This window comes from Tuber melanosporum (assembly GCF_000151645.1).
Source record: "Tuber melanosporum whole genome shotgun sequence assembly, scaffold_322, strain Mel28".
Taxonomy (NCBI): Eukaryota; Fungi; Ascomycota; class Pezizomycetes; order Pezizales; family Tuberaceae; genus Tuber; species Tuber melanosporum.
The window spans coordinates 10,007-30,989 of record NW_003299000.1 but is presented as its reverse complement, the minus strand read 5'-3'; the positions used below and the strand labels follow the sequence as shown (position 1 = coordinate 30,989).

Genomic DNA, 20,983 nt, shown 5'->3' with positions numbered 1-20,983 from the left:
CGTCTAGCAAATGGAATTACCCAAACAGGAATGCTGGTCCTTGATGGCCATATCTCCCATGTCAACACCATTGAATTTATTGAATATGCTCTTACAAACAATGTTCATCTCATCTGTCTTCCTGCTCATACAATGCATATCTTACAGCCCTTGGATAGTGGATTGTTTTCACTATTAGGCAACTATTACAGGCAAGGGCTTGAGGACTTTCAATGCAACCATGGGCCCTTTTGGAAGATGTGCAAGGGAGACTTCTATCCAATACTTCAGAGGGCAAGAGAGAAGGCTATAACATCTATGAATGTGGTGTCTGCTTGGTGTACTAGTGGAATAATCTCATTCAATTGACAACATGTACTTCGAAATCCAAACCTACAATTGAGTGCCACTCCAGCTATTCCTCTTTTAGCAAGATATTCTGGTCTTTGTCCCCTGACAGGGAGGGATGATAGAGCTCAGGAAGTTGATCAGATCAGAAAAAAGGCAGTTGAACTTGAGGATTTTGGTGAGGCAAGCATTGTACTCCACCAGGCAATTGAGCTTGCAGAAAAGGCTCAAACTCAGTCAATTCTCGATAAAGCAACAATTAAACAATTGGAGTCCATACAGCCAAGTAAGCCCAACTGCCGGCAGATCAAAGATGAGCTTCTTCTTCATACAAAGGTGCTTGGTAAGTTGTATAAGAAGCATGAGAGGGATAATCTCCAAAACTAGGCCAAAGCTGAAGCAGGAAGGATTAAGAGAAGAGCCAAGGGTAAGAGACAGGAGGTTCCAAAGAAAAGGATCAAAGCTTCAATACCCAAGGTGGTCACCCCAGAGGTTTCTGAAAGTTCAGATGATGAATCTAGTGCTGAAGAGGAAGATGAAGCTGTAAGTATATTGTCTTATTATGCTTAGTATTTTGAAAACTCTTGCTTACACTCAATAGTTACCCAAATTGAATTCTGCAACTTCCAGCTCTAGTGGCAGTCATCTCTACAGATCTACCAGGTATTCAATCAATTATTCTATAAATAGGAGACTGGCAATATCACTATTGGCTTAGACCTAGAATATTTTCATGTAATATCACTCTACTGGATTATAAAGGTATTTCTTTTCTAAAACCTGTTATATTTTGTAATTGTCATGACCTATTATAATTCTTTACCTATGTTAAATTACAGAATCTTAAATTGAAATGTGGTTGTAGAATCTCAGTTTTTAGTGGAGTACAAAAATGCAGATATGTGACCCATTACTGGGGAGCGACCCATTACTAGATGAAATATGTAATATAGTTAACTGAAAATCATGCTATTCCCAATAGTAGTTATCCGATTGTCAGAGTCTTTAAACTTATAGCCTAGTTCTCAAGTCAAACTGAGTTAGTCCCAATCATTTCTATCTTGGATGAAATAATCGGATTCATCCATGGGTTGTATTTGTGAAGGTAGTCATAATTGCAACATTACTAGATTGCCTGACTTTAAACCTCCATAACTCTATATTCAATGAACAGATATCTTCCGGAAGACTTCCTACTAATTAGCAGGAAGCTATTCTACCGGATTGATAGATACTCCCTGGGTCAGTAATCCTTGGTTGCTTTGGGCGCCAGGGTTTCAATTACTATTCTAGTATTGGTAATTATTCCCACAACTACGATGCATTCCTGGACCTAGTTGTAATACTCTATAAAGTCTATTGGCTTCTATAGTATTGTTCCTCAGAGTTTTAGACTCTTCTGATTATTATAGGGTAGGTGTGAATATATTGGATTCTCCTTGAGATTTTTTACCATTCGATACCATCTCTTAATGCAAGAATGTCCTATTAATTACAGCCCACGCAAAAAAATATTACATCTTTAAGGCCTTGTAATACTCTAGGTAGTTGACGGACGTACTCCATTGCACTTCTCAAACCTAGCTGAAGGTTTCTTTCATATATCCTGTGAACAGAATCTGGTTGGATAGATAGCAGCAACATATACTGTATTATTCCAACAAATTCAATTCTGTGGCATTATAGTTACACGACGCAACTGAGATTGATATGTATGACGACATGCCGGCCCCAAAAGGGGGCCGGAAGCTGGTATTGGAGACCAGAGATTCCGATTCCCAGTGGAGTTACCCTACTTAGGGTGATTCTTAAGTATCGGATCCTGGTATTCCTAATACTTACTTACAAGAATTAACTCCATCCTCCCGCCATTTATGATGGCAGCATAAACCCCAATACTAGTCCTCCTAGACTTAAAGCTAAGCTTCAAGTTTTTTTCTTCCAACTCTGTACCAAGTCTAACTCTGATCTTTCTGTCATTAGGATTTGGATCATAAACAATTGTAGCTTCATCCACAAAAATAATCTAATCTCATGCCCCCTTCCAGTTCTCCCTTCTCCTAGCAAACTCCTTTCTCATTTTCTTTTGTTCTTTTCTTCAAAAAGGCATTTTTCTGGATATCAGAAGCTTAAAACTAGCTTCTGAAGTGATCTTATTAATAGTGATTTTGCCGGGACCAATATTCACATTTTTGATAATATCGCAAAATGCTAAATGAGGCTCAGTATTAATAACTGACTCTGCTATCTTTCTTTTTGTATCAGTAATCTTGGTTAGTCTTCTATCTTCTTTTGTATCCGGAGTGTTTCCACTCCTAAATTTTCCTCTTTTAACTATATAATGAATAGTGGACTCAGGATCACCTAAAGACTTGGAAATTTTATTATATCCCATATTTGTATGTTTATACAGGGTATAAATTTCATTGTTCACGTCTTCTCTGGCTTTGAGAGTATGTGGTAGGGTCATGATAGAGGTAGTTGTTGTGGTAATGAGGGGTTTTGTAGTTGCGATCCAGGGATTCAAAGACTTTCTGGATACAACTGTACTTCAGGTTCTCTATATAAAGGTTTCACTACCTATATTAGTGCCTAAAATGGCCTAGCCTCACAGCTATATCAATAAATCAATAAGAGTGAAATATGTAAGAACAGTATACCTCAAGGAGCTTAATAGTCGAACGAATGAAGCAGCTAAAGCCACTTATCCAACAAAAAAAACACCAAAGTACTACCTGCCAGCAAACAGATCTCGCAATCTCAATAAAAAAATACCCAACCCCACTGCAGTAAGAAGTCTAAGGAATTACTGAAGCAGCATTCAAGAAAGCTGACTTACATCAGAGACAGGCTCTCTAGCAGAGGTCGTATAAGGTATTTAGAGAACCCAAGATACACTGTACCTGCAGGACAAGCTAAAGACCTTGGCAGCAAGAGGAACATGTATGTAATTTCTCAACTAACAGCACTTGACTAAATAGCAGTAGACCCAGAACTTCTCATCACAATTCTCAGCTGACACCTTTAGAAGTAGACTCCCCAAGAATATACCAGCAGCTAGGCTCATACAAGCATGCTCCAGTGAAGACGATGACTCGACAGAGTTAAAAACAAGAAGTACAGGTGAGGACTGGTCATACTTGAACTGATACTTCTTGTTCTTCCTCGTCTTTATACCTAGGAGCATAGTATCAACAGCAGAGAAAGAACTACTACTGCTACTCACTACCACAACAGGGATACCACTAAGACACTATCCTCACCAGTCTTGGGCTCGAGCTCAAGAGGCTCTGGCTCCTTTTCTTGAGAAGACGAAGCTATCATAACAGGCACTCCAATAGGGGTAGCCACTCCATTCAGTGAAGAAGACGCCTCAGCTATTACACCTGATAGATTAAGTAGAGGTACACCTATGCTACTCCCTTGCAGAGGTGGTGACAGCATAACCCCTAGTGTAACAGCCCTCTAAGGAAGCTCCACAGTCAGCCTCTGAAAGCTCTAAGAGTTTAGCCTACCCTACACAATTATAACAACTGTGGCAACTAAAGCAAGCTTGGGAGTAAGCGATAAAGAGATAACCGTTAGAACCATGAGCTCATAAAATGAGACTGAGAAGACAGTATTCTCCTTCTCAGTGAAAATGAAGTAGCCAAGAGAGGACAGAGTTTTGATGCCGAAGATGAGAGACTTAGCCTCAAGAGAGAATTTCTTCATGATAGTACAAGAGAGAACTACCGATAACCTCTGGGAGGAGGCAGTAGAAGGGGCACAGACTCACTTAGCCATATTGACTATAAGAAGGCGAGATGAAGAGAAGAAACTGTGTAGATAAGTAAAATGAAGCCTAACCAAGGCTTTAAACAAATGAGAGGATAAGGATAGTTACTATGTAATTGAAATTACAAACTTAAAGATATCGTGAGATAAAATCAAAGAACTACAGTCGAGATAAGCAATCTGAGGTAGAGCGAAAGCAAGAAGGTAGGAAAGAACTTAGGTGGTTGTATGAAGATCTACCTTAAAGGCAAACTCATTGTCCTATATAGACCTTTCCTCAAACTGCTTACAAATTTAACAGTCATCTGAATTATAGATGTACAGTCGTGTCCATAAAGCCTTTATACCCCGGCGTGGCAATTGTGTTGTCCTCCATCCCCAACACAACTGCCTCTACCATGACCCCTCCACATACCTGAAGAGCTAGAGAAGACCAAAATAAGGAAGTTTATGCTCTGTATAAACATACTGATATGGGGTATAATAAAATTTCTAAGGTTATGGGTATCTCTAAGGCAACTATTCAATCAGTAGTCAAAAGAGCTGAATCAAGAGATGGAAATACCCATAATGCCCTCAGATCTGGAAGACCAACAACAATTACCCCTCAAAAAAGAAAGATAGTGGAGTCCATTATCAATACCGAGCCTCATTTAGCATTACGCGACATTACCAAAAAAGCGAATATTGGTCTGAGAAAGACATCTGTGAATAAAATCATATCAGAAGCTGGTTTTGAGCTTCTGAGACCTAGAAAAAAACCTTTTTGGAGGAAAGGACAGAAGGAGAAGAGAAAGGAGTTTGCTAGGAGAAGGAGGAATTGGAGGGGTGCATGGAATTGGGTTGTTTTTGTGGATGAAGCCACCATTGTCTATGATCCAAATCCTACTAGCAGGAAGGTCAGAGTTAGACCTGGTGAAGAGCTGAAAGAAAAAAGCTTGAAGCCTAGCTTTAAGTCTGGGATGACTAGTATTGGGGTCTATGCTGCAATCATGAAGGGTGGCAGGACTGAGTTAATTCTTGTGAGGAAGAGGGGGCAGGAAGAAAGCACCAGGAAAAGAGACAGACTTGGCCTCAATTCCCACCAATATGTAACTGAAATCCACTAGCCATACCTCATCCCTTTTATAGAAGGTCTGGATAGACCTTCTGACAACATCTACCTAGCAGCAGACAATGCCTCCTGGCATGGTGGTGAGGAAAACAGAAAATTGCAGTCAGACTGTGGATATCAAAAATTGCCTTAGCTACCCAACTCACCAGATCTCAATCCTATTGAGAACACTTGGGCTCTGCTCAAAAGAGCCCTCAGAAATCGATTCTCCAGGTTGGATAGGAGGCCTCATAGTGCAACTAAATTATTTCAGACAGCAAAGGAGGAATGGGATTTAATTTCCCAAGAGAAGTTGGATGGGTAGATAGATTGGATGCCTGTGAGAATACAGGCTGTACTAGATGCAGATGGTGGTCATACAAAGTGGTAATATTTTCTTAAGGCTTATTAGTTCTATTCATATACTTTTCTTAATTGAGTTGTTTGAATTTTTTTCCAATTTTCCATGGAGAGGTGTTGTGGTTGTGTAGTTGCGCCACCAGGATATGAAGACTTGATGGACATGACTGTACCCCATATGACTACATGATCCATTGTCCTTATAACTACTTCTTAGGTCATGTGCATAGCTGCCATGACTCCTAAACTGGTCATGTATTTGAAATCTAAGAAAGCCTTATGAGGCTTACTTCTATTCAACTAGTGATCATAATATAACATAATGATCATGACTTAAAATCTAAGTCATATGTGAAACCTATATTACCCATAAACAGGTCATGTGTATGAACAATAATTATAACATTATACAACTTAACTGAGTAATTAACCAAACTGTATCCCATATTACTCCCAAACAGGTTATCTGTAAGAACATCAGCCATAACATATGAATTTCTTTACAAACCATGCTGGGTTTGTAACACATAGTACTGACTATATACTAACTTTGATGCCAGATTCCTCAGGCACCCTATTGGTGTGACATCCTATACTACACAGCTTAGGTCTGTTCGATGCCAGCTTTCTAATAGTGTCCTAAATGTCAACCTGCTAGCAATACTAATGCAGCTACAGCCTGTTATAAAAGTAGTCATTTCTGGCGAGATATTAACTATGTCCTAACTTTAATGCCAGATTTCTCAGGTGCCCTGTGGATGCAGTATCCAATACTATACAAGATAGACCTACACCACACCAGCTTTCCAATAGTGTCTAAAATGTCCTCTTGCCTACAATATTGACAGAGTCACAACCTGTTAAAAAAGGTCTTCCTTCTGTCATGTTTCTTGCGAGGTACTGATAATATACTGACTTTGATGCTAGATCTCCTGGCTACTATTTAGACATAGTGTCTGATACTGTACATCATAGGTCTACTTGATACTAGCTTTCCAATACCGAAAAGAATATCTTCCCACTAGTGGTATTTGTAGAGATATAGCCTGTTGTGAAAGAAATCTTTACTGACCACTGATAGGCTGTAACTATGTATATTAGTTCTAAAATGAATTATAATCTTAAATTTTAATTGAAATCTCCATTGTAATCTAGGTCACATATTGTAAAGGAGGAACCCTTAGGTTATTAGGTTATGCTTGGTAGATGTAGTGTTTGATCAGGTTGTACCTGGGTGATGTAGTGCTGCATCTGGTTGTGCCTTGAGAGTTCTTTGGTAACACTATTGCATGCTGACATCCATAGGATGCCATGTTGCACCCTGATTCATTATTAACACTCTGAGTACCCTGTGTGTCTGATACTGAGAACGCTTTGGACGCAAGGATAAATTTGTGCTGATAAACCTTCTCTGATAATAGCTAACAATGACGAGTAGTAGTGGTATGCAGGTGTTAAAGAGCCATAATAGTACCGTGTTGTATACAATTAATTTCCTGTTTTTGAATGTGTTTCACTGCTCTATCATAGTTTAGGTGGTTGACACTACAAATGTCCCTGGAGTAGGCACCACGCTTTTGCAATATCCAAGTTTGGGCTTGGTATGTGTCACCCGGATACTTTTGAGTCCTATGCAAATGGGGGAAATGAGGAGAGAAGAGAGAGTTTTAAGGTAGACATCAAGAAGAGGCTGAAAAGAAAAGCCCCCAAGAGCAAAGTCTATGGAAAGCGATGATTTGCACCCTCCAGGTCGCGGGAAGGGGGGTGGAGGCTGAAAAAGTGGTGATATTAGAGCTTAGTGTTGAGGTCTCCCCGATTAGGCAATAAATTTCGGTCACCGGAGGTGTAGCGGAGATAGAGCGTGGCAGAAAAGACGATTTAACACATGCCGTTATATACAGGAAAAAAATCCATCGGTCCAAAAATCCAATCAACAAATTCCTAAACACAACTCCAACAAGAAATAGGACCTAAAGATTAAACCCCTTCTCCTCAACAACCCATTTCTTCCCATCCAGCTTTTTCACAACCTCACACGCCCACCCTACAACAATCAGTCCCGGTGGTCGAGATCCTACCTCCTCAACCGCAAAACATACATTCTCAAGAGTCGACCTCACGATCCTCTGATCCGAGCAACTTGCTCTCTCGATGACAGCACAGGGCAACTCCATCGGCCAACCCTTCTTCTCCAAGTCACGAACCATTTCTCCAAGCCTATGCAAAGCCATCAGGAACACCGTCGTTCTCGTACTAACATACTCGGGTATCTCTGGCGCAGTGCCCTTCCGACCTGTGCCTGTGCAGATGAGTGCCTGATCCGCGACCCCTCGATGGGTAGGTGGTATACAGGCGAACAGAGGCGCTGACAGCGAGGAAGTTATTCCCGGGAGAACGGTGGGAGTGTACCCACGGCTCTCAAAGAATTCAAACTCTTCGGCGCCCCGGCCGTAGATGTATGGGTCTCCTTGCTTTAGTCGGATGACGTTTAAGCCTTTCTGGAGACCTTCAAGACCGAGTTTTAGGAACTCTTCTTGGGCTTTGTCGGCATTACCGGGGAACTTGCGGGCTATATGGACTACTACCCGTCGCGGGACTAGGGCGAGGACGGGCTGGGGGACGAGTTTGTCAGCTAGGACTAGGTCGGCGGAGGATATGGCGTTCACAGAAGCGGTCGTCAGGAGATCTGGATGACCAGGGCCGGAACCAACAAGTTGTATTCTGCCCCTATGCGGGAGGGAGCCTAGCGGTTGAGGAACGTCTCCGGAATTATTGGCGTCGATGTATGATTCTAGTATAGACCCGATGTCGTCGTCTGTGAGCCCTGCCAACTTTTCTAAGGGCCAATACTCGCAAATCTGCGAGAGCCAGCGTGTCCGCCGAGTTTTCGCTGCGTCTACGTCTTCTGGTAGAATAAGTGCGTTGAAATTGCTCTTCTGGTCCATGCCATCTACATCCTCGTCGAAAATGTCCGCCTCTCCGTGATCCTCTTCCCACAGTCTTCGCCTGAGCTTACCCAGACGGGTGCAAGCTGTACCCATACCTTGTGGCAGTGTATTCGTGATTTCCCTCTTAATCCTATTAGAGAGTTTGCACCCATTGCCGGAGGTGGTTACCCCGATCTGTAAGGGCCCGTCGGAATAGGTTGACAGTAGGGTGAAGCTGCAAAGGTGTGGGGCATCAGCAACGTTAACGGGAATTCGGAGTCGCCGACAATGATTAGATATGTAAGTGCCTATCAATGCCTTGTCAGTTCTTTCTTATTCGCTCTTGCCCGCGAGCGCCGGATCGCATACATTGTGCACACTCAATGGATAACGTAACAAACACCAAGTCAACGACTAGATCAACCTCCACCCTCCCCAAGGTTGTCAAGTCTTCCGATTGGAACTCCCGTCGAATCCATTGAACCTCTCCAGTTTCAATCCGTTGCCGCAGCCCGTAATGTAATGCTTCAGAGTCCGGAGCAATAAGTTTAACCTTCGCCCCGACTTCCAGACTCTTGGCGCAGCGTGCCCCAGCGAGAGGATTCGATCCGACAATTAAGTGAACCTGCCCTGAGCAGTCAAATGAGGTCAAGAAACCAGGAGAAGTAGTCAATCCGGGCATTCTGGGATGTGAGATCATGGGTTGTGGACATTTACAAGGCATCTTGTCGGGTGGTATAAGCGGCCTTTTATACAAATTTTGCTGGCGGAGAAAGTTCGCAGCACGAGGATAGGGCAATATAATGAAGATAATGGGATTTGGTGAAACGTGGGGCTTAATCGGCGGATTGGAGGGGTGAAAAAAAATGGCGACATGAGGCTCTTCCAGGGTCAGGACACGATCCTGTCGTGTTGATGTATCATACAAATAAAATCTCTTGAAATTCACAATCAGATTCTCAGCGGGAGACAGGCCGTCAGCCCAGCCGCTAGGATATGTTTACAATATTGTACTCGTACTGGTACCTTATGATATCTATGTTTATGATACTCAAATTGTATGAAATCCGGGAATTCAGTATGATACCGTAGACCAGAGGGTAGAGCCTAAGGGTACGAGTAGGGTTTGTTTTATCCCTTTGTCCCTATCCCGGATGATTGGTAAGGTGGTACTCGCATCATACCAGTCTCTGAGCCCCGCGGAGACAGAACCCGCGGAAACACCCTACTGGAGTAGATTGATCCCGGGCAAGTGCTGTGTGTAATATGGTATCATACCATTCGGAAGGGAGAACTCTCCGATAGGGGATTGGGTGTTTGGAGGATGGAATCATATAGTATCCTCAGGAATTGCAAACAATGATCCTCGAGATCGAGTGTTGAACCTACCCTAACGTCATTCGGACCGTTTAGAAACCCGGAAAGTGACCCTCAGCAGAGAACCAAGCAGTCTCGATCGTTGGTACCATAAGGTATCACAAACCGTGAGCCTCAAGGATTACCGCGTAACACCGCAGAGGAGTTCTTGTCGTGGGCTAGGCCAGCTCGTGGGCTTTGGAAGGCCCATGGGCTTGGGCTTAGTGGGGTCCTCGGCCCGCAAAGCCCACAGGTTCGCTAGTGGCCCACGGGGGTCCATGGGCTTTTTTTTTTTAATTTTATTTTTTATATAAACTTTTCGGGTATATTACTATAATATGCTATGATACTATGGGCTCTCGATGCACAATATGCGCATCCGCCCAATTTAACCTTCGTTCCCCATATTCGCAATCATCCAGAGCACAACATCTGCGACCGGGAAGGGCCACATTCCAACACGACCATATGACAACAAAGGAAACATCAACAATCCTATCAACACTATCCCCTTGGTCTCAACCACCCACTACCATGTTGAAAATGGTTGCTTGCCCTGCCCAAACATCATCCAACATGCCAGTGTACAGTACTCGCGCCGCCGAGTTGAAGTCGCGCACCCAAAACTAGTAATGATCGCCGGGTCAATCAAAACATCACATTTCATCATATAGATGGAAGATGCCTACTGCGATGATTCTACTAGATCATTTAACCATACATCAAGTAGAAGGTAACCTTTATTCTTATAGTCTTTCTTGATAAAACCTAAAGAAAGTATGAAAGAATGAAGTGGTAAGGGTGGAATCCCGATAGATGATATATGGAGATGAGTATGAAAGGAAGGAAAATCTAGAACCATCTGAATATCTCACGATAATCCACCACGATCTCCTAAGCCTATGCTCTATACGAACTACCATATACCTAATGGTATAGGGTATGAAGGGAACAATACAAAATGAAAGACCCCACCCATGTCATACACCTAGTAGCATAGGATTTGACAGACTCTCCTACTATATACCTGATTACTGCATACCATAAAAACACATACCCGATAACCTCCTATCTGCCTGAATGCATATCTGCCAAACCGCATGCCTATAAGTAATCTGATATTCCTAACCATTGAAGTTATTCCCTCCATGATGAAGAATAACTTGCCGAAGCTTTGCATGAAAGGACGAATATTTCTGATCAATAACTGCCTCAGGTAGATTCTCCCAAGATTTGACTAAGGCAGCCTTTACTGATTCCACTGTCTCTTGATTTGTGCCAACGAACCTCCAAGTTGATATCTCATCTTTTTCATAGTCCTATAGAGGTTAGATTTGGTTCAAATCTGACCATTTAGATGGCCAATCTAACATGATGATGTCTCTCCTAAGCTGCTTTTCCTGATCAACTCGCTGTGATTTTTGATGTGCAGGTGCATTATCTCCAACCAAGTAAGTTAAAGCCATTCCTGTTGTTTTCTATATCTCATTGATCCATGGATATAGCTTTGAACATAGAACCCACTCTTGGTATGACACCCAATTTATACTGCCATTGCTTGTAAAATAAAACTGTTCTTCTTTAAATAGCTGGTCTGGGCTGCATCGTTTACACTTATGCCTTCCTGCTCTTTCCTCTTCAATATTCCTGTACTCAATTGCTGTATCGATATCTTGGAGATAACGCTCTTGCTAGGTACCAGCAATATAGACTTGTTGTTGGTTATAAAGTTGTTGAATATAGTGCCAACTATTCTCATCATGAACTATCTGCTGAAATGTATTTTTTTCCTCCTCCATGTCTTGCTCCCAGACATGGCATGGGTCCTTCTGACCAAGCATTATAGCTCCCCAGAGCATAACTGTAATAGGAGCTTTCTCCTGATCACAATCGTGAATGGCATACTCATTGGAATCAATATCAATATAACGTGAAATGTTCTGCTGTCGCCTCTATGTATTAAATTCAATCCAGGTCTCGTCTGTAAATACAATTGTATTTACCGCTATTTGAAGGGTCATATGAGCAAAGGCTAACTGTGACTCAATATGGGCAGCTGTGAGAGTAGGCTTGTGTGTGGCTTTGTGTCAAAATATATGGTATTGAGTATAGAAAACTTCCTCCAGGGTCGATCATGCAGCAACCCTTCCAAGCTCTTTAGCAATTTCGGGAAATGGCATCAGCCAGTGTTCTTCATCTTTCTGACTTAAATCCCGTAGTACTATTGACTCCGGGCATCCATCAGGAAACCTTTGTTGATTACCTCCTCCATGATTATCTTCAAGACAGGCTAAAACATCATTAAAGTCGGTAGGATCTGAAGCGCGCTCCTATGAATTACATTCAGTTCTTAATCTTTCTAATATAAATGGATGTTATAGTATATTACCTTGGCACGATGGATGATATCCATTGCAGTCCTCTTCTTTACTCCAAGCTTGGTTTCTATGCTTGTGAAGGACAAATTTCCATGCCAATTTAGAGCTAAAATTGCAGCACGCTTTAGCAAAAGAACTCGAGAAGTACTTCCTATGCCTGAATGTGTAAAAGGCATATTAACGAAGGATAAGAGCAGTTGGGAGCAGAGTGATGGGGTTCCTTGAGCAGCGGTCTATGGTGGCATTGTTACATCTCATAGTTTAGTCTCCGATATTCAGTACCTCATACCTAACGTCATCCCCATTTCTATTGGCCCAACGATGATTACTAGTTTTGTTTGTGTGACTTCAACTCAGCGGCACGAGTACAGAGTCCTAAATTAAGGATCAGTTTATTTCTTTTACACATTAAGAGCTCCATATGGTTAAAGACCTCAGGTCTTATTTGTGGAGGATGATAACTTTGAATATAACTAATATAATACTATGATTTGTTACAAGTTGCTATTCTACACTATTTACAGTTACCTGCTTTATAATATAAGCTTATTGATAGTCAAATTCTGAATAAAGCCAATTCACCTTTGGGTTAACACTCTTTAATTATCTTTTCTATGCTAGTACCATATTTCTAAATTGTTGCAAACATAAACTGCGGTCTGGAGCTTAAAACAGTGGTAAAACATTACCATACAGTTAAGAAGGTTGGTCAGGAAAATTGACAGGCTTTCGTGGGCCGGGCCCAGCCAGGTCCTCGGCAAGCACTGCCGCAGAGGTCCACCCACGATACAAACTTGGCAAAATCACAACTCATTCACCACGACCCAATGACTCCCGCCTTGAACCTCAATAGCCCATCCAAGGGCGCCGCCCCCCCCCATGTCTTTACCATGTACTCGAGTATTCCCAGTTCTCACTCATATTTTTCTGAGGCCAATAAATAGCTGACGAATATATCTTTCTCCCAGACAGCCTGCTACATCCCCAGGCTCACACAAAACCTTTCTTCGACTGACTCTTCACCGAACTGCTCTTTCAACACTTGGTGTAAAGTCTGGCGAACTCTGCCAGATTTCTACTATTGGGGTTAGCGACGGGGAAGTTTTCCCAGTAATAGCTTGGTTGTCGTCTGATCCACATGTACAGAGACATGTTGCATTAATATCGGACAATGTAAAAGCACTGTTAGGGGCTGGGTATGAGGATAAAGTGCATGTTGAGAAGTATACAGGGAAGGTGATTGATGCCGCAAAGGTCGCGGTGAAAGAGGTGGAGGGGAAGTCCGTGGTGAAGGGATGGAGGTGGTATTTGGAGCATATTTTTTGTGAGTGCTCGTGAGATATATATGGAAGGTGAATAGGACTAATGGAGGGGCTAGTCGAGTCAAAATACATTTATGATAATTTGAGTATTCCGAACACAGAGTATAAAGGTGCCAAAAGGCTTTTTCGAATCGAAGCGGTCACTGGAGAAGGTACCCTGGTTGAGGATCGACCCGTGGTATATAAGGCGACCTTATCCACAGTCGTTGAAATAGCCAATCCCTCCTCCCCGTCCTCAACACCCATTATACTCCCTGCGCCCAGGCTAAACCCCTTAAAAGATCCTATCTCGCAACCTGGCTCTGCAATTGTGGCCCCCCCCTCAAAAACTAATTTCTCATCTATCGGTGGCCTCGCTCCACAAATCGCGGCACTTAAGACTCTCCTCCTTTCAACCCTCCACCATTCCCACCTTTTCACGAAACACAACCTAACACCCCCACGCGGAATCCTCCTCTACGGTCCCCCTGGCACTGGAAAGACTCTTCTCCTCAAGGCTATTGCATCTGAGATTTCTGCCAAATGCTACGTTTTAAACGGCAGTGTAATAGGCAAGTACCTTGGGGAGAGCGAGGCTGCTATTCGTAAAGTCTTTGCAGAAGCCAGGAAAAATCAGCCGGCGGTGGTGTTCATGGATGAGGCGGATAGTATAGCGTGCAAGAGGGGTGAAGGTGATGGGAACGAAGGGAGGATCGTTTCTACAATATTGACAGAGATAGACGGAATGTCTTGTGGGGATAGTGATGGCGTAGAAGTAGTGAAGCTGGTGGTTGTAGCAACAACAAGCCGGCCAAACGTTATCGACCAGGCACTCCGCCGACCAGGCAGATTCGACAGAGAGATTGAAATTGGTATTCCAGATGCTGATTCTCGTCGGGAAATTCTTGAAATCCTCACTCGAAAAATAGACTTCTCCAACGAGCAGCCCAAGGAAGCCATAATCAAGGCCCTAGCTGCCAAAACTCATGGTTTCGTTGGCGCAGATTTAGAAGAACTTGTTCGCACGGCCTTCACCAGCGCACTAACGCGCCTGGAACGGGACGACCTCGATCCGTCAGCTCTTACCCTAAGTGACACCCCACAAACTCACCCCCAATTCCTCCTTCGTGAAGCAGATCTAGACTCAGCACTAAAGGATGTGCGCCCAACTGCCATGCGCGAGATCTTCCTCGAACCCCCCAAGGTCCGCTGGTCTGATATCGGCGGCCAAGAGGAAGTCAAGCAGCGCCTGCGAGAAGCCGTCGAATGGCCGTTAGCCCACCCCGAGACATTCTCCCGTCTAGGTGGCACTCCGAGAAAAGGTCTCCTACTCTACGGACCACCCGGTTGCTCAAAGACCCTCACTGCGAAAGCATTAGCTACAGAGGCCGGGTTAAATTTCATAGCTGTTAAAGGCCCTGAGCTGTTCAATATGTATCTTGGCGAATCAGAACGTGCAGTTAGGGAGGTGTTCAGGAAGGCCCGCGCTGCAAGCCCGAGTATTATCTTCTTTGACGAGATTGACGCGCTGAGCGCTAGCCGTGATGGTGGGGGAGGGGGCGGTGGAGGTGGGGGGAAGACAAATGTGCTAACGACATTGCTCAATGAAATGGATGGCATTGAAGTTCTTAAGGGTGTGACCATTCTTGCTGCCACTAACCGTCCGGAAATTATTGTACGTATCCCCCTCCCACGAATCCACTGATCTCTAGATCACTTATCTCGTCTAGGACCCAGCGCTCCTCCGCCCCGGCCGCCTCGACACAATCCTCTATGTCGGACCCCCAGACCTACCCGCCAGAGAACAGATTCTCCAAATAAAGACAGGTAAAATGTCCATATCCACAGACGTCGACCTTGGCCATCTCGCCGAAGCCACGGAAGGCTTCTCGGGCGCAGAAGTGGTCAACACGTGCGACGAGGCGATCCACTACGCTATGCGCGAGTCCTTCTTCATAGAAGCGGTTTGTGCCAGGCATTTCGAAGCAGCGCTGGAAAGGGCCGTCCCGCAGATCACTACTGAGATGCGTGAAGCTTATGAAAGTTGGTCTGTGGGTGGGGTTAAGAAGATATAGTGGGTGATATCGAGTTGTGACTGGCGCATGCATACATGGAACGTCACTCGAGTGCTTTTTCTCCCTGTATCATTATCGTGGAAATCATTAATTTTATAGCCTTCGAAAAGTGAAATGGAAATGCAGAGGTGCTGAAGCCCCAGTGAGGGAATAACAGCGTACTGTAAACCAACAAAGCACCTTGTGGAAACCCATCTCCCCCCCAGTTGAACGCGTCCAGATACACAGACAACTGGAAGAGCAGACAGAAGTGGTAAGAGTGGTAACACACCTGCTAAAAATCAATGTGAAGAGAAATCGTACCAGAAAAAAAGAATAAAACAAGAGGGGTACAAATGAATATGAAGTGAGAAAATAGGCCCAAAAACCGATACCAGGAGGAAAGGAGAAGAGAAAATGAGAGAAAGGGGAAGGAGGAGAGAAAACCCCTTGAAATAAGAGAAAGTAAAATAATGTACAGTCTCCAAACCCCTCAAAGTAAAGCAGAGCAAGACAAAGCGAAGCGATACACCTGACCAATCACCCGCCGATCTCTGAACCCTGATTTGTTTTTTCTTCGATTGATTCCAAAACGCACCCCGCAACACAGCGCAAAACGAACCCGCAATACCCATCCATGTTGAACACCGACCAATTCGTGATATTTACGTCTGCCCTCTTCTACTCCTAATCGATTCTCGACCGAGAGATTTCGCCTTGGCAGTTCCTTTCATTTCCCTCCAGCTTTGTGTTTCCATTCATTAAAAAAGAAAGAAAGAAACCCATCATACAATAACTTTTTTTGTTTGCTATGATTTCGTCTAATGATTAATTATAAGTGAAGAAGAATTGGCGTATCCTGTCCTAATCTAATAGCCGTTGACGGCGCTGTTCCAGCACTCGAGAAGCTGGGGTCGGTTAGTAAAGGGGTTTATGAGGATGCGTTTGTGGGGAGGGGGGGAGGAGATTAACCTTATCGCCAACGATTCCCTGGCCCACCAAGTATCTCCCTAACCGTTCTACAACTTCCAGCTGCTCTTCGGGGGAGAGACTTGTGATTGCAGTCTCGAGTATACCGCCGACGCTCGCACGATGGTTTACAGCGATGAAGGATTGGTAGTACATGTAAGAGAAGAAGCCCATGATGAACTGACAATCCATTCGATCTAACGAAAGTTATTAGAGATGCCTCGATAATACGGGGGGATATACAAACCAGTGATACCACCGTGACCCGGAACAAGGTCTCCGAAATCTTTAATTTTAAAGGTCCTCTTGAGTCCACTGGCGAAAAATCCTCCAAAAGGTGCGATCAATGAAGCAAAAGTAGCCATCACGAGGATATGGAATTGCATAGGCTGAACCTTTACAGCTGTGCCAAGGATTGGTTGCAGGAAAAACGGAAGCTGGTATTCATGCTTGAGGAAAACCGGGTTGGGATCACACTCAAGTCCGGTGAATGCATTGGACCCGAGATCCTATTGGTTGAGACAGCCCCACGTTAGTAACGCCACCAAGACCAGTGCACTGATTAAACAAAATAAAGCACTAAATGTGGATCAGACATGCCATGACTCTGCAGTGCGCTTTTTGGAGGCGCTCAGAAGTCTAACATCTACATAAAGCAAGGCATCTCATCATATCACCAACTCCACATGCCGAGGGTTTGACAGACAGTATATTGGGGCCTGATTAGGAGATTTTGTGGAATTTCTCACCTTGACCGGACAGATAAAGTACTTGTATCGCATCAGGATGTTTGTCATGGCCAATCCGAAAAAAATAGTACAAACCCAGGCACCGACAAAGCCCTCCACCGTCTTTTTGGGGGAGATTTTGATGAGTTGGGTGCGCCCAAATGTGATTCCGCAGATGTAGGCAAAGATATCATTGGTGATTACTAGGGACACTGGGAGGAAGAACCAAATCATTCCCTCGAAAATATTGTTCATGATAAAGTGCGCTTGGACCACAACCAGATATAGAGCCATGTGGGTCCATGCGAACTGCGTAAACTGGAATTTGTAGTGTCCCTTCTTAAGAGAGGCAACAAAAAAGACAAATCCTATATATCCGTGTTCAGAGTAATGCGATCAGGAGAGAAGGGAGAAGTAATACCTATTATGTAGAGTACGAAGCTGATAAATCTGTGATGGGTTGCAAAGGGTAACAGAAATGCATCAACCACGACAATATGTTTGAAGTAGTAAATTACACTCTCACCATACAAAAAGTACATGGTGGCAGCCAGGAAGTACCAATTTAAACTCTTGGTGAACTGCAGTTTCTTCTCACGAGAAGGGACATTTGCGATAGCGATGACTTCCTTGAATGTTATTACCTGAACAGCCGTGACCAGGATCACTAGATAGATGTGGCCCGCGGCCATGGCGGCGAAAAAAAGTGCTATCATTAAGAGCGTCCATATTGTCCGTGTTATGAAGGTTTGCTTCTTCTTCTCATACTCTGAAAGTGGGGGAGGCTCCTCCTGGGTTCGCTCAACACGTGTTAGCGGCACTGTTCGTTCCAGCGGAAGAGCGATTAATAGACCAGTCTAGTGATCAATCAATCAATCTCGGTGCAACGTACCTGTATCACAGGAGACCTATTTGCACCTGTGTCTGTTCCATCTACATGAAGCGCTGATCGTGAGGGACTGATAACACCGTCTTCACTTGAAAAGCTACTTCGCCTTGCGCTTGAGTCGTTGGATGTGCCGATTTGTGAGCGGTGGGCGAATTTGACGTTTCTTCGCGGTTTGGCCATTTTCGGTGATAGAGAGGAAAGGAGAGGGAGAGATCAGAGCCGAGACGGGATGATGAAGATCCTTTCACACACCAACGCCAAAGATTGCGAACGTGGTCACAACCTCGAAAACCGGAGGGAAGAAGCTCGCTGAAGGTGCAGGGGAACAGTTAAAGCAGTGGTGTTGATACCGTACTCGAAGTGTGAAGATGAAGGAGTGCGATTTGTGAGTCTCTTAAGAGGTATTGCGAGGGAGCAGAAGTCTGTAGGTCTCCGGAGGCTTATTTTCCCTCTTCCGGTCCCTTTTGCTTTTGTTTTTTTATTTTATTTTTTCTGTTTTTTTCCCTTTTCTCCCGTCTTCCCTCTTCCTCTTCTCTCGATTTTTCCCCCACGCTTATGTGGGTATGGAACACTGGACGATAAGAGAATCCCAGAAGGAATGGAGCAGGACGACAGGTCGGGAATGCTTGGTGCACGATACCGGTACCGGTAATCTCTGTTACCACTGAAAAGCAGTGTTGGGCAGATCCAATTGGGTTCGCTTGAGTAAGTGACGCGGTGAAAGTTTCTCCACCTAAGGTTGACTGCTCAGACGTTGATTGCAGCACGCCAAGGCTGGCTGACTGTAAATTAACTGGCATAACTCAGTGCACCCCGATGAATCTGTCAGAGGGTAATTTAGTTTGTGGGGGCACCTCTCAGGTTACGCACAGTTTGACTGGATTAGGATTGGCCGAGCCCCCGGCATAAATTGAACGAACGTTACTGTACCGTACTGTACTTGCGGCGAGACTAAAGTTCTGAGACCGAGCTTTGCCATCAATGCTCAACGTACGGTGCAAAGTGCGTAAAGGTGGGTCCTCCGATGGAACAAGAATTTCCATTGCAACCGATCCGAGTTGTGCCGGGGTTCAGCAAGTACAAGTAACGATTCATCTCCGGACAATGAATAGTGAGCCTGTAGTGAATGTATTACATCCAGAACTAGGTGTAAGGGAAGCTGTAAAGTAATGTGAATAGGGTTATATATTATAGACTTGAGAAAATGGAAGACGAAAAAAGATAAAACATCTTATCTCACTAGCTATTAAGATTGTGTGCTAAGGAAACATGTTGGTAACTGTTATATACATTATCTGTAAACTAAAAAGTGCAATACTGTAATTCAGTAGAATAAACATTAATTGCACAGGTTCTTTTCCACTAGTATTTAAGCAGTAAAAAAAGAGAAGATATATCCTGCAAGGTCTTGGAAACAGTTTTAACTAGGTAGGATCAATTGTATTAGCAATTTTTCCTAGTAAACAACTTTTTACTTTTCCCATCAGTACTTATGCCTACAAGCCAAGAACTGGTACCTTATTTGTAATAGCCTAGTAGATACATGATATTATTTAAAGGGTATAATATTGAAGCTGCTATTAAAAGAAGTACTTACATTACTACCATGTAGAGTAGTAAATATTACAGCCATGAGGCTAAATAATGTTATAATATTATTATATCATATTTCCTCACTATTAATTTATTCTAAAATCATGTTATACTCTGGAGTTCTTTATGTAGTCTCCATTTGGTTCAATTTTGCGATCAAGTAAATTTTGTGACCTGAAGTGAAAACATCTAATTTCACATTAAGATTGCTGTCAAACATGTAATTGTACTAATTCATATAAAATATCATTTACTTAGGCTATCAACAAAGTCTTTCTGATAGCTTAAAAGTTATATTTATTATAAATCACCCAGCAGTATTCTGGAAAGAGGTATTAAATCTTATCTTAAAAGTATAAGTACTTTATATCTTATAATGCTAGGTCAAAGGATTACATATAATAACAATACCATTATAGGAGCTAACCAAAGTATTTATGTGGATTTTTCTTTTTTTCTGTAAAGGTCTTAAATACCACAGGTATTTATAAAATATCTGTTAGGTGAAGATGACTTGTATAGTCTCAGGATTATTTAAGCCAATCAAGATTTGTTTTCATAGAAGGAAATTTATCTAGAAAGGTTCTAGATATGTGCCTTTTATTTGTAACTACTAAGAGGAAAGTAAAGTAGAATTGAATTGTGTGAATAATATTATATTATTAAGATCTCTTCTCCATTGCTTGATGATGTCTAAAAGCTTAAAAGGCACTTTGATATTTATATTCCATATCTGAGTATTTGATAACTACATTTATTTTTTATACAACTTATGTACTTTTCCCCAAAAAGTCACAATGTCAGGTATTCCCCAATGGGGTGAATACTAGGAGACCCTGAAAACAATCACATACTCTTCCAGTAATTACTGATTTATCCCTTAGAGAGCATTATTGTTTCAAGTCGTAATTCCATGATTATCAGAGTTCTTAGACTATGGCCTAGTTCTTAACCCAAAATATTTTGGTCCTAATTGCTTTCTTCATTGATGAAAAGATGAGTTTTATCTGGAATGTTGAGTCTGGTTATTTTGCTAGAAGTCAAAGACTTCTAATCATGATGACACTGGAACTATCAAATCAGGTTTTTCCCAATAACTTTTCTTGTGCTGAGGAGAAGATTTTCTATAGGATATGATTATAATCACTCATTTGGTAATTACTTTCATAGCCTCAAAGGTACTGCAGAAGTAGTCATATATGCAACCTTTCTTGGTCATCAACTTTGCAAC

The 20,983-nt window shown here is 42.9% G+C and overlaps 3 protein-coding genes; 1 reads left to right on the top strand and 2 right to left on the bottom strand.

The window, feature by feature from the left end:
* Positions 1-7,415: 7,415 nt before the first annotated feature.
* GSTUM_00001967001 (uncharacterized protein) lies at positions 7,416-9,233 on the bottom strand. XM_002839236.2 has 2 exons: positions 8,854-9,233; positions 7,416-8,792 (listed from the first exon to the last, which is right to left on the bottom strand). Exons 1-2 carry the CDS (start codon positions 9,164-9,166, stop codon positions 7,528-7,530), a joined length of 1,578 nt encoding a protein of 525 aa, XP_002839282.1. The 5' UTR covers positions 9,167-9,233; the 3' UTR covers positions 7,416-7,527.
* A 4,350-nt stretch (positions 9,234-13,583) lies between these two features.
* GSTUM_00001966001 (uncharacterized protein) lies at positions 13,584-15,594 on the top strand (the record flags this gene model as incomplete). Its single annotated transcript, XM_002839235.1, has 2 exons — positions 13,584-15,194; positions 15,250-15,594. The coding sequence occupies 2 exons, from the start codon at positions 13,584-13,586 to the stop codon at positions 15,592-15,594; spliced, it is 1,956 nt and encodes a 651-aa protein (XP_002839281.1).
* A 137-nt stretch (positions 15,595-15,731) lies between these two features.
* On the bottom strand, positions 15,732-18,840 carry GSTUM_00001965001 (uncharacterized protein). XM_002839234.2 has 6 exons: positions 18,163-18,840; positions 17,692-18,061; positions 17,292-17,638; positions 16,790-17,051; positions 16,546-16,739; positions 15,732-16,481 (listed from the first exon to the last, which is right to left on the bottom strand). Exons 1-6 carry the CDS (start codon positions 18,337-18,339, stop codon positions 16,443-16,445), a joined length of 1,389 nt encoding a protein of 462 aa, XP_002839280.1. The 5' UTR covers positions 18,340-18,840; the 3' UTR covers positions 15,732-16,442.
* Positions 18,841-20,983: the final 2,143 nt, after the last annotated feature.